Consider the following 14,224-nt stretch of genomic DNA (forward strand, 5'->3'; position numbering starts at 1 on the left):
CTCAGAATAACTGTACTAAAGCCCTGAGGTTGCTGCTTGTGAAAACAAATCTGATGCAGTTCCTAATGGAAACTGGCAGTTAAGTGCTTCATGATGTCCCGAGGTTGTAAAAGACTTTATACAAGTTTACGTGTACTTCCCGCTTCACTTCCTACATAAACACAAATGCAGATCACTATTATTATGTAAGTAATATCATTTTGCCTTCACCAGCATGGTTTAGAACTCCCTCATCATTCCTGCTCTCAAAGTCTGCTAGCTCTATTTTAGAAGTGAGGACAGAAGAAAACCCACAGAACAGCTTAAAATTATGAAATGTCTCTAAATCAGAGGTGCCTGAAAACTTGGGGGTATGTTAAATTCAACAATGCAGCAAGGACATCATCAGGTTCTATCATTATGCATTCCCAACATTCATCATAACACATCTGCCCCACCCTCATCCCTACCCACTTCCTCTACAAAAGACATAGACTGAGTGAAATATGAGGTCCCAGCTGAGTACAAAGTAAATTAAAATTATGACACATCAACTGAACACTCAGTCAAGGTGGTCTAGGCCAGTATTTTTCTTTCTCCTTGAGTTTCCTTCAACACAACTTTACCAAGTCATATCAAGATGCAGTTCTATTGCAATTTTTTAATTCTCATCTAGCTTGTCATTATGTAAACACAATAAAACAAGAGTGGTAGACCAGCTTTAGTGATTTTTCTCTATGGATCACTACAAGCTGCATAGACGCTATAGTGCCTCTGACAAAGCAGCATTCTTAAACAATGTAATGGAGTGCTAGGAGTAGACTTTCTGTCTGTATCTGAGGATAGGGGTTCCACAGTAATGTTCTGAACAAGTGCTGAACTGAACTAACAGATAATTTATAACCAGGATTAGAACATTCATAGATACAATCAAGACATAAATGCAGTACTTTCCCTTTTACAAAACCTTAAAACATCACCTTCGATTTAAAAGGATAACTGTTTCAATGATGATTTGCAGTTTTCCTGAAATAAAAATAGTTATATTAAATAAAACAGTTAACTGTGAATTGTAATTATAAGTTAACTGAATTTGAGGGATGTCCATTTTTAGCAGAGATGAGGAAAACTTTCTTTAGTCAGAGAGTGGTGAATCTGTGGGATTCATTGCCACAGACAGGATGTCCTTTGGTATATTTAAAGCAGAAGCTGAAAGATTCTTCATTAATCAGGGAGTGAAATGTTGTGGGAAGAAGGCAGGAAATGGGGTTAAGAGGGATAATAAATCAGCCGCAATGAAATGATGGAGCAGACGTGATAGAAATAACTGGCCTAATTCTGCTCCTAAGTCTTGTGATCTTATAATGCTATCTACGTAACACAGAGTTCCAGCTATTTACCTAGAAAGGTAGCCTGACTGTTACGCTTTCGGTTTTACAATCTCTTCTGTACATGTAGGAAGTAAGAAACCAAAATAATGGAGATTTTTGTTTCTACTCTCTTTTAAAGTGATGGAAATGGGAGTTCTTGTCAATAATAATGTGGTAATGAGTTGACCCAGTGTTCTACAATGGTCGCAATAAGATATCTGAAAGAGCATATTACACTCACTATAAATATATTAAGCCATGAGCACGAAGATGTTCTTTCAAAGTACAGTAGGGCATTGTTGACCACATTTATTCTTTCATCTCAAATAGATCAGTTGGTAAATTTTGCTGCCCAGAGACAAGTACACTGTTGAGATGCTGTTAATATTCCCAGGAAATCTTAGCAGTATATGAACTGACTTTCAAGTGCAGTTTACGTACCAAGTGCAGGTGCACACTGATATACACACACACACACACTCACTCACCCCCCCACACCCACAGACTCACCCTCCACACACACTCACCCCCACCCCCACACACACTCACCCCCACACACACTCACCCCCCCCACACACACACACACTCACCCACACTCACACCTGTCTGCCTTGTACAAAGGCACTGAAGCAAATTATAACACTTAGCACTGGTGACAAAGATACTGTTCACAGTTTACAATTCTGCTCCTTTTTGTATGACAATTTTAATTCCATTTCTATACTTTTAACAAGTCTAAGAGAGATGGTTTCCTTCTGAGTCTCACTATTCTAATTTGGAAATATCAGTTTCTTCAGCTTCACTGGATATATACCTTTGCCTCATCTCTACCCTCTTCTTTTCTTTATGACATGAATGCAATAGAATAAGTCTCCGCAATGCTACAAAAGACATGAAAATTATAATACACCAGAAGGACTGGTCTCCATCATGTTTTTCTCAACATGACCTTTCTCCAACTAATCCATAGCAGTGAAACTGCACCGGGAGGAATGTGTGCTCTTTTGGCTGTCTTATTATAGGAGTGATATCATTAAATTGGAAAAAGGGCAGAGCAGATTTACGAGGATGCTGCCTGAACTCGAGGGCTTAAGTTATTGGGGAAGGTTGGGCAGGTTAGGACTTGATTCCTTGAAACATAAGGAATTGAGGGGTGACCATACTGTGCTGTATAAATCATGAGGGGTACAAAAAGTGTAAATGTACATACTCTGTCTTCAGGGAAGGGAAACTAAAAACTGGAGGGAAAAGTAAGGTAAGAGAGGAAAAATTTTAAAGGGTCTCAAGGGGTCTTAATGCAGAGGGTTTTGTGTATGTGAATGGAGCCGCCACTGGAAGTGGGTGAGGAGGTATAATAATATTTAAGACATTTGGGTAAGTACATGAACAGGAGGGGTTTAGAGCAATAGGAGCCAAACCCGTGTAAATAGGAATAAGCTAGTGGCATCAAGGTCAGCAAAGATGAGTTGGTCCTAAGGGTCTGTTTCAATGATGTCTGACTCTAATCTTTCTATGTTTTTCCCTTCCTTCCATGTTTGCGATATAAATAATACATACATTTTCTAAATTTAAAAAACATAAATGGCATTTTGAAAGGGTATGTGAAGATGTATTAAGATTCAGTAAAATGCAAATATGTTTTGAAGATAAATCTGATAATCAGTTCAGTTCATATGGAGCATGTGGCTTTGTTGGCTCCATTTAAAAATATGACCACGGGGTACTTAAGTCAGCTGTCCAGTAAACAGATTCTTCAATGGCAACATCCGAATTCTGACCTCCACCAAGTAGGTCACAGCAGCACAGCTGGTTGAGCTACTGCTTCACAGCTTAAATCCTGACCATAGGTGCTGCTCAGATTCTTCACATTCTGCTAGTACATGTGGGTCTCCTCACTCATCCCAAAGACATGCAGGATTTGTAGGCCAATAGTTACTATAAATTATTCCATGTGTGGGTGGGAGTGGTGTGGGAAATTGATGGGAATATGGGAGAACAGAACAGCATTAGTATAGGATGAGTGTAAATGGATGATTTATGGCTGACACTTACTCGATGGGTTACTTTACTATCGCCAAACAATTGATACTAGAGCGTACAATCATCACAGCGATATTTGATTCTGCGCTTTGCGCTCCCTGGAGTACAAATCGATAGTAAATAGTAAAAATTTAAATTATAAATCATAAATAGAAAATAGAAAAGGGAAAGTAAGGTAGTGCAAAAAACCGAGAGGTAGGTCCAGATATTTGGAGGGTACAGCCCAGATCCGGGTCAGGATCCGTTCAGCAGTCTTATCACAGTTGGAAAGAAGCTGTTCCCATACGAGCCTTCAAGCTCCTGAGCCTTCTCCAGGAGGGAAGAGGGACGAAAAGTGTGTTGGCTGGGTGGGTCATGTCCTTGATTATCCTGGCAGCACTGCTCCGACAGCGTGCGGTGTAAAGTGAGTCCAAGGATGGAAGACTGGTTTGTGTGATGTTCACAATCTTCTGCAGCTTCTTCCGGTCTTGGACAGGACAAATTCCATACCAGGTTGTGATGCACCCTAGAAGAATGCTTTCTACGGTGCATCTATAAAAATTAGTGAGGGTTTTAGGGGACAGGCCAAATTTCTTCAGCTTTCTCAGGAAGTAAAGGCACTGGTGGGCCTTCTTGGCAGTGAACTCTGCTTGGTTCGACAAATCAAGTCATTTGTGATATTGACCCCGAGGAACTTAAAGCTTTTGACCTGTTCCACTTGCACACCACCAATGTAAATGGGGTCATGCAGTCCGCTACTCCTTCTGAAGTCAACAACCAATTCCTTCGTCTTGCTGACATTGAGGGATAGTTTATTGTCTTCGCACCATGCCACCAGGTTCTTAATTTCCTCTCTGTACTCAAACTCATCATTACCTGAGATACGGCCTACAATTGTGGTGTCATCAGCAAACTTATATATTGAGTTCGATGGAAACTTGGCTACACATTCATGGGTGTACAGTGAGTACAGCAGGGGGCTGAGTACACAGCCTTGTGGGGCACCGGTGCTCAGAGTGATTGTAGAGGAGAGCTCGTCCCCTATTTTTACAGCCTGGGTCCTGTCTGTGAGGAAGTTGAAGATCCAGCTGCAGATCTGAGTGCTAAGGCCCAGGTTCCAGAGCTTAGGAATCAGTTTATTTGGAATGATGGTATTAAAGGCAGAGCTGTAGTCAATGAAAAGGAGCCTTACATATGCGTCTTTATTCTCCAGGTGTTCTAAGGGGGAATGTAGGGCCAGAGAGATGGCATCTGCCGTTGACCTGTTGCTCCGGTAGGCGAATTGCAAAGCGTTGTGGTTGACCGGTAGGCTGTGGTTGATGTGTGCCACAACCAATCGCTCGAAGCACTTCATAGCAATTGATGTCAGAGCCACAGGTCGATCGTCATTCAGGCATGCCACCTTGCTCTCCTTTGGCACTGGGATTATCGTTGCCTTCTTAAGACACGAGGGGATCTTAGACTGAAGCAAGGAGCAGTGGAAGATATCAGCAAACACTCCAGCTAGCTCGCTTGCACAGGCCCGGAGAACCCGTCCCAGGACGCCATCTGGGCCCGTCGCCTTCCTTGGATTTATCTTCAGGAAGGCCCTTCTAACGTCCTCCTCGGTGACGATGAATCTCGATACCACCAGGTCCAGTTCACCCGGAGGGAACGGGACGCTCCTCTTCTGTTCGAATCTTGCGTAGAATACATTAAGTTCATTAGGAAGAGAAGCACTACAGTTATTGATATTCCCAGCCTTTTCTTTGCGCTCAGTGATCTCATTTAGACCTTGCCATAGTCTACCGGCATCCCTCTGGTTAGCCCGGGCTTACTTCCAAGCTGTATGATGCTTGGTCTTTAGTATGAATGCAACAAGCATGTGGCAAGCAACATCACCCGCAGGCATTAATATCCAGGCTTGGAAATGGAACTATCACTGGGTCCCTCCCCACCAGTACTGTGCCTTACCCAGAAGGACTGCAACAATGCAAGGCAGTACACAACCAGCTTCTTCAAGACGATGGTGTTGTGGAATTGTGTGATAAAGGCAGTGATGATGTAAGCATGTGTTGCTAATAATGAATATCAAAATAAAAGCAGAGACAATGGTTGAGAAAGGAAAAATAAAGGCTGTTAGGTAGATACTGAGGAAAAGAATAATTGAAAGATTATACATTTAAAGAAAAAGGTTTTATATGATTTTAATAAAAGAATTATAATAGAATTTGAAAGTAGCAAGCAACACAGCATATCAGATAGCATCTAATGGGTTAAGTGTTGATGAGAGGTTAATCTTTCTTTGCTCTCTCTTCATAAACTGCTATTGTGCAGGATGTTCACAGCAATTTACTGTTGATAGAATTCTTTAATAAAAAGATTTTCTTTAAAGTTTTGTAATGTTAAAAAAAATTAACCAAGAGAAACAAAATGAAGACAAGGCCTAGTTTAATAAGTCCTGCAATCAGCTGCATATCTGCTGATCAACAAAAAGCTTGATCACAGTTTTAAAGGTGCGTTGGTACAATTTTATTGCACAGAAAACAGATGTTCAATTCAGTATGGCCTTCATAAACAGAATAATTTACACACAAAATATTTTCAGTCCATTACCCAAAAGGCCACAACACATTAAGTAATCTGGCCCCATTACTTTTCAGGCAGCATATTTAAGATCCCCAGCAACACGCAAAAGCTGGAGGGACTCAGCAGGTCAGGCAACATCTATTGAGATAAGTGACTAGCTGATGTTTCAGGTTGAGACCCTTCATCTGAAATAGGTCGGTCCAAATGAACTGCTTCAACCCAAAATGTTGACTGTTCATTTCACTCCACAGATGCCGCCTGACCCGTTACGTTCTTCCGTCTTTTCTGCTTACTCCAGGTTTTAGCACCTGCAGTCTCTTGTGTCGCTATTTAAGTTCCCCACCAATATCCGCCATCACCCATTTAAACAACTGCCTTCAATTTAAGTCCCTATTTATTGAACTTTCTCTTAGTCATCTTCTAAGCTTCTCAAAATGACTCAGTCATCTATGGGAGTTTTGAGGTAGGTAACCAAAAGTTTGGTCAACAAGTTAGCTTTTAAGGAGCATCACTGAAGAAGAATGATGTTCCAAATATCAGAGCTAAAGGCCAAGCCACTCAAAGGCGTAACCAGTATCCAGAAGAGATAAAAATGAGGATGATTAGAAAATTCAGTGAAGGCTACATTAGAGCCTTAAATGGAGGAATTTATAAAGCAGACGATCAACCTGAAGCATTTAAAAGACACATAATACCTGGCTATTTTTGTGGGTGCATCTAGCTTATTGCTCTGGAGAAATCCTTTACTCCCTCTTGACTCTCAAGTTTTAGTATTTTGCCTTAGGTTCCTAATGAAATTTCCACTTATATTTCTGAATGCCCACTAAATTGGAAGCTACTAAAGAATGAAGCTGAGAGTGTGCAAGCCTGAAATAATCGTTGAGAATCAGGTCACAATTACCTCCTGTCATTGCCAAGTACATCAAAGAAGCCAACCTCTGGACAAGAGTCAGGACTATAGGGGCCGACAGAAATCTGTTTGTGCAGAGCGACAAGCTTCAGTTTTTCTTCATATGTTGGGTGAAATGCTTTTCCATCTTTTTCTGTAAATGGAAATATAAAAGGTTAGAATTCCTTTTAACATGCTGCTCTAAATTTCCTCACATTTAGATTGATAGAGTAATCTAGCATTTCATCCACATAGCCAAGCTCCCAGATGGTTAGCAATGTTTCCTTTAGAAGCCACTATTTTACTGGAGATTCTTCGTGCTTTAGACAAAAGCCACCGAGGTTACACCTGGATTCCGAAATAGCAGAATACAGTTGATGTTTATTATGTGAAACCTGGCTTATTGATACAACCTAAGCTTTAGTACACTGCTCTTACTGATTCCACCAAAGCTTTAGGTACACTTGCTCTTGGAATCAGATCTCTGAGAACAACTCAACACCAGGGGAAAAAATTAGCTTCTGCAGAAACTCAGTGGGTCAGGCAATATCTATGAGGGAAATATTCAGTCACTGATTCCACTATCTACCCCCACCAATCACATCCACCCACCTGACCCCATCCGTCAATCACCCTCCGCACCTGGATTCACCAATCACTTATAAGCTCTTGTCCCACACCACCTCATCACTCCTTTATACTGATCACCTCCCTTCTTACAGTCCAGATGAAGGGTCTCATCCCAAAATGGAGATGGCCCATTTCCCTCCAAAGATGTTAGTCGATCTGAGTTTGTCCTGCAAGCTCATTTTTTGCTCCAGATTCCAGCATCTGCTGTATCCATGTCTCATAACCCGAGGAGATCCAGTTTCAGTACTACTTGACTTCAGAGCAATTTTTGTTGTTACACTCACTGTAAACAGAGTAACTAAATGCATAAGGGAAATCTAGATCAGCTGATGGCTACCAGGGGAAAGCTGCAGCGTCAATGTCTCCGACGTTGAGTCAGGCTTTGTGGCTCAGAGCACAGACCAGTAGTGACAGGACATAGGGAATTCATTGGTTAGGGAAACAGACACGAGAACAAGATTCCCAGATGGTTTGTTGTCACCTAGGTGCCAAAGTCAGGGACACCTCAGGAAGGGCAAGTAGCCAGGGGTAGTCCACATTGGCAGGAAGGGTGACAAAGTGAGCTCAGGGAGTTCGGGGGATAAGCTAAAGAACAGCACCTCAGGATTGCTATCCGTGCCACACATTATTGAGGCTAGAAATACTGTAGGAAAAGAATACAGTTCAACTTGTGGCTAAGGAGATGATGCAGGTGGGAGAGCTTCAGATTTTTGGATCACTGGGCTCTCTTCCATGTGAAGTGGGACCTGTAAAAACAGGTTTATACCTGAACTTACAATAGCAAATTGTGAGTACCACACTACACTGACAGCAGGGAATGAAAAGCTTGTTCGTAGTCATCTTCTGGAGGGTAGCGAGACATGGGTGATAAATACACTCTATGCCAGAAAAACTGATAGCCCAAAAATATTTTTTGTCAAATAATTTCTGAAGATTCTCTATATTACAGCAATTCAATTTATGAATGTTTTAAGAATTTTCACTAAACTGCCATTGACTCTTACAGCCATGTGTTTTTATCATGTGATTTATGACACTATCTTTCACAATGATGATTATTGTGTATGTCTCTATATAGGGATACAGAATACTGAAATACTTAAATGCACTTTGCCCTGAATTTTCTCACTCCAAAGATTTTCCAGTAATACATCAATTTGCTAAATCTAAGATTGACTGTAATTAGCTTACTACTGAAAGTTTGAAAAGTCTCAACAGTAACTTGGTATCTATCAGAACCCTGAAAACTATCCAGAGCTGAAAATTAGGTTAAGGTTAAATTGGGGGGGGATGCCGAGTGGCATGGCTCAAAGCTGGAAAGGCCTGTTCTGTGCTCTATCACAATAAATATATAAATAAAAGGCCTGTTCAGTGCTCTAGATAGATAGATAGATAAATAAATTAAAAAAAGCCAAGGTTTGGACAACACATACAAAATGTAGCAGAAGGCCAGGCAGCTATGGGAAAGAGTAAACAGTCGACGTTTTGGCAGAGATCCTTCATCAGGACTACAAAGAAAAAAGAGAAGTTGGAGTAAGGAGATAGGGAAGGGGATGAAGTGCAAGATGGTTCACAATTCTCTGCAACTTCTTGTGGTGTCAGGCAGAATAATTGCCACAGCAAACTGTGATCTACATCTGGATGGGACACTTTCTATGGTGTGTGACGGGACCCTGGATTACCGCTATTAACTGTGCTTTTGAAAAGACAGAGAGAGGTATTTACCACTGACATTTTGTTTTGAAAGAGAGAGAGAGATACGAAGACTAACTGTTGGACGGTCACTTTAAGGCACTGGTTAACTTTTGGATTTCTGCTGAGTTGGAGACAGCACCGAGCAGCTCATAAGTTGCTATGGTGACCGAGGCCGTGTTATTAAATGGACAATTAATGTTATGATTTTCTGCAGGTTGTTGACATTTCTCAAGGACTTTTGCCTGCTTGCATTTCTTTCACAGAGAGAGGAAGGAGGAGTTATTTGAATGACAGTTGATGTTCAGTATGGGAAGATAAAATAGGAGGTCAGGTGATAGACCTAAGACACATGTTTGGACAATGAATGAGCATTGTTGTGCCCACAGAAAAAGTGGGTTTTGGAGGATCGATCAGGTGGATCGATCAGTCGCTCTTGCAGTGGAAAGAGGAAAAGGGTTGATTAGTGGGGAGTTGTCCATGTGTCCACCCTCCCCTGGGGGATAGCTCCACCACAGAAAACCGGTCCCCTTTGCTAAAGTCACAGTCGGTGACTTTTAAAGGATTTCGAAGGACAACAAGAAGATCGATGGCATCAGCTCACCTGAAGACTCAAATCTCTCCCTCTCCATCACTACTCAACTAAATACCACTGAAATGAACTTTACACATCATCGTGAGACTGTATCTTTTTATCCGTAGACTTAAGGAAGCTTGGTTTGTCATACATATATATTCCACACTTACTTTTATGTAATCATTGCTAACCTGTTTGATTTATCTACATTTATATCACTGTATTGCGTAGTTACTAATAAATGTTATTAGTTTATAGCAATATTGGACCCCAAAGTGTTTTCTATTTCTGCTGGTTCTTTATTCCCGTCACGAGGTTCATGACAGGTGCATCTGTAAAATTTGTTATATATTATAATGGAATCATAAGGATAGAATGTTGTAAACATGCATAAAGATAGACAACATCTGTTCAAAGAGGAACTGAGAGAATGTTTCAAGTCAATGATCTTTCATAAAATGTATTTACAGTTTAGGAGGAAATCAGACTGTCTTTTCACACTAAGATGATCCCCAGGGATTGAAACTACTTTTTCAGTCCCACAGTAATTGTTAATGTCTGCTCCACCCCCAAAACTCTTAACAACTCATTTTCTCGCCACGCAAAGGTTTTAAAACAGAAGCATCAAACACTTCTAGCTCGTCACGGTTATCTGAGGCGTAGATATGTATTATTGTTGACACATATTGCGTAATTACAATAGTATAGGGCAAAGCAACACTACATTTAGATTAGATTAGATTCAACTTTATTGTCATTGTGCCGAATACAGATATAAAGCCAATGAAATGCAATTAGCATCTAACCAGAAGTGCAAAAGAATAGTATTACAGGTGCACATTCCTTTATCCAAAATTCTGAAATCCTAAAAGCTCTGAACACCGAAGTTTTTTTCGCCAACAGCTGACGTCACTCAGGTGTGACATGGCAGCACTAGTAGAGGCCACCAGACGTCAGCTGTGGCTCAACGCTCCTACTGGTTACACGTGCATTTGCTGTTCGCTGATATTTTGTGTTCACTGTTGATTTTGTGTTTAATTTCACTGTGAAAATGTCAAAAAGAGCTGCAGATACCCCTATGGGTAACAATGAGAAAAAGAGAAGGAATCTTCTCTATCAATAACGCAGGAAGTGGAGTTATTGCAGAAGCTTGATCATGGTGTGTCTGTGCAGTGTCTTACTGAAGAAGATAGTGTCGGAACTACCACTGTATATGATTTAAATAAAGACAAGTTACTGAAGTTTTATTGTGACAGTGATGTTCTACATTTATTCCAATAAGTCATTTACCATGTGTTTGATTTGGTTCATTTGAAGCTGTATATTTTTATGTTTTATTGAATGTTTTCGTTGAAAATAAAATTTCTTGTCATTATTCCCTAAACAATACAGTATAACAATTATTTACATAGCATTAGGTATTATAAGTAATCTAGAGATGACTTAAAGTATACGGGAGGATGTGCATAGGTTTGATGGCGCCGCTGGGTCCTAAAGTCCACCACACTGAGACAGGTTAAATAAGGGACTCGAGCATACGTGTTTTTTTGTATCTGGGGCGGGGGGGGGGTGGGTCTGAAATCCGAAAAATTCTGAATTCCAAAATGCAAGTGGCCCCAAGGATTTCAGATAAGGGATTGTGGATCTGTATTTACAAAATAACTGCGAATAGAAAGTAAGTGCTACAGCACACAAATATAAAAGTACTGAGACAGTACAATACGGATGCAATACTGCTTAGTGCTGTGATATGAGGTTCAGCAGGGTCACAGCCTCAGGGAAGAAGCTCTTCCTGTGCCTGCTGGTGCAGGAGCAGAGGCTCCTGTAGCACCTACCGGATGGGAGGAGAGTAAAAAGTCCATGGTTTGGGTGAGATGCATCCTTGATAATGCTTTTCACCCTGCCCAGGCAGCGTTTATGGCAAATGTTCTCAATGGTGGGCAACTGGGTGCCAATAATCCACTGGGCAGTTTTCAACACCTGTTGGAGTGCTTTGCGGTCCGGTACGGGACAATTGCTATACCACACTGAGATGCAGTTGGTGAGTATGCTCTCAATGGTACAGCGGTAAAAGTCCATCAGTATCCTGGGACAGAGGTGAGCTTTCTTGATGCTCCGCAGGAAATAAAGGCGCTATTGCGCCTTTTTGATCAGGATGGAGGAGTTCAGGGAACAGGTGAGATCATCGGAAATGTGGACACCAAGGAATTTGAAGCTTAATACACGCTCCACTACAGTTCCGTTGATGTAGATGGAGACATGAGTGTGGCTCCTAGCATGCCTGAAGTCCACAATGATCTCCTTGGTCTTCTGGGTGTTAAGGGCCAGGTTGATATCAGCACACCATGCTGGACCTCGTCCCTGTAGGCCGTCTCATCATCCCCTCTGATCAGACCAACCACCATGGTGTCGTCTGCGAACTTGATTATGGAGTTAGGACCATGTACAGGAATGCAGTCATAGGTGAAAAGGGAGTACAGAAGAGGGCTCAGCACACAGCCTTGAGGCACGCCGGCGTTCAGGGTGAAAGTGGAGGAGGAGAGGTTGTCTAACTTAACTGATTGGGGTCTGTTAGTCAGAAAGTCCAAGGTCCAATTGCAGAGGGATGAACTGATACCAAGCTGGTGAAATTTGGCGATCAGCTTGGAGGGGATCACAGTACTGAATGCCAAACTAAAGTCAATGAACAGCATTCTGATGTAAGAGTTGGAGCTGTCCAGGTGGGTCAGGGCAGAACGAACTGCCGTGGAGATGGCGTCCTTTGTAGACCTGCTGCTCTGATAGGCAAATTGATGGGGTCCAGGGTAGTGGGCAGACAGGATTTCAGATGTGATAGAACCAGTCTCTCAAAGCACTTTGCAATTATGAGGGTGAGTGCAACTGGGCGGTAGTTATTCAGGCCCGTGGCAGTGGAATGCTTTGGTACTGGCACGATGGTGGCAATCTTGAAGCTTGTGGGGACAACTGCCTGGGCCAGGGACAGATTAAAAATGTCCATGAAAACCCCAGCCAACTGCCCTGCACAGACTGAGCACACAGGCAGGTATTCCATCCTAACCAGCTGCCTTCCGTATATTCACCCTGCTCAAGGTAGCACAAACATCAGAGGTGGAAAGTGAGAGAGGCAGTTCACCAGGTGGGAGATCTGCTTTGAGGATGACCTCCTTGTTCTCTTGGTCAAAGCGAGCGTAGAAGTAATTGAGCTCATCAGGGAGGGAAGCAGAGCTGGAAGGGGGCACAGTACTAGGTGGTTTGAAGTCTGTAATGACCTGTATGCCATGCCACATGCACCGGGGGTCTGAGGAGTTGAAATGCTCCTCGATTCTCCGTTTATATGTCCGTATCCTACAGCCTGACAAACATTGCAGCAGAAACATTCATTACATTTCACGTCACATGCCGGTGGTAATAAACCCGATTCTGATTCTGCTTGGGAGTTCTAGATGAAACAGTATGCAAGCTCTACTTTCCTTTCAAAGACAAGTGCAAGTCTGGACAGTAATAAACCTTCTGTACCAACTCCACTGATACCCGAAGCAGATGGAGTTCTCCATAGGTAGGCTACCGAAAGCTAGAAATATCACCTGCACTCCCCATTGTATTGCATATTGGCTCTACTAACTTCATTGCTCTAGTGACAACATTTGAAATTCACTTCATTGGTTGCAAGACATTTCATAGACACAGTGCAAGAATGATAGATTTGGGTGGGGAGCCTCCAATACATCCTATGAAATGGGGTTTCACTTCTTTACCCATGCCGTCGTCATCATCATCATCAGGTGCCGTGCCCAGTTTGAGCTTTGACTACCATGGCCCACACACTCCTGTTTCGGGTCAAGTAGATCAATTCATTGGTATTCATTTCCAGTTCTCCGGCTGCTGTCTCCATCATCATTTGTCTTTGTCTTCCTCTTGCTTTCTTCCTTTCAATCTTTCTCATAATTACCATGCATTCTAACTCCTCTTTCCTAATCACATGTCCAAAGAAGTTACATTGTCTTTTCATGATCTCATACATTATTTCTCTTTTTGTGTTTGCTCTGTTCATGACATCCTCGTTAGATATTTGTTTCGTCTATGATATTCTTTGCATCCTCCTCAAAAACCACATCTCTGCTGCTTCAATTTGTTTCATGTTGCTAGATATTGTCCAACATTACTGGATAAACGTAACATTTCAGTACTCTGAGGCAGGTTGTCATGCCTATATTATAATTAGTCTTCATTCTCGTGTCTTTTGCCATCCCTATTCTCTTTTGATGTCCATGTTGCATCTGCCATCTGATGTCAACCAGCTTCCTAAGTATCAAAAGTTCTGTACTTGTTTTATGTCTTCCCCGTTTATTCTCAGCCTGCAGATAGGATTCTTCTTCTTTTTGGATATCACCATACATTGTCTTTTTGTAATTGATAGATAGACCCATTTTTGCACTTTCTTCAATAGTTATATCAAGTAGGTGTTGTAGTTCTTCCTCCGTTCTTGCAATTAACAGTGTC

At 41.8% G+C, this 14,224-nt stretch overlaps 1 protein-coding gene across 1 annotated transcript in view; it reads right to left on the minus strand.

Annotated features, from left to right (window-relative positions):
- The window catches only part of acbd3 (acyl-Coenzyme A binding domain containing 3), an 87,992-nt gene that overhangs the window by 46,115 nt on the left and 27,653 nt on the right, over positions 1-14,224 (minus strand). Inside the window, exon 2 of the mRNA XM_072280145.1 lies at positions 6,838-6,979. Within this exon, the coding sequence (XP_072136246.1) occupies positions 6,838-6,979 (142 nt within the window). The remainder of the gene's footprint in view (positions 1-6,837; positions 6,980-14,224) is intronic.

The sequence above is a fragment of the Mobula birostris genome, chromosome 2 (assembly GCF_030028105.1).
Source record: "Mobula birostris isolate sMobBir1 chromosome 2, sMobBir1.hap1, whole genome shotgun sequence".
NCBI classification, from domain to species: domain Eukaryota; kingdom Metazoa; phylum Chordata; class Chondrichthyes; order Myliobatiformes; family Myliobatidae; genus Mobula; species Mobula birostris.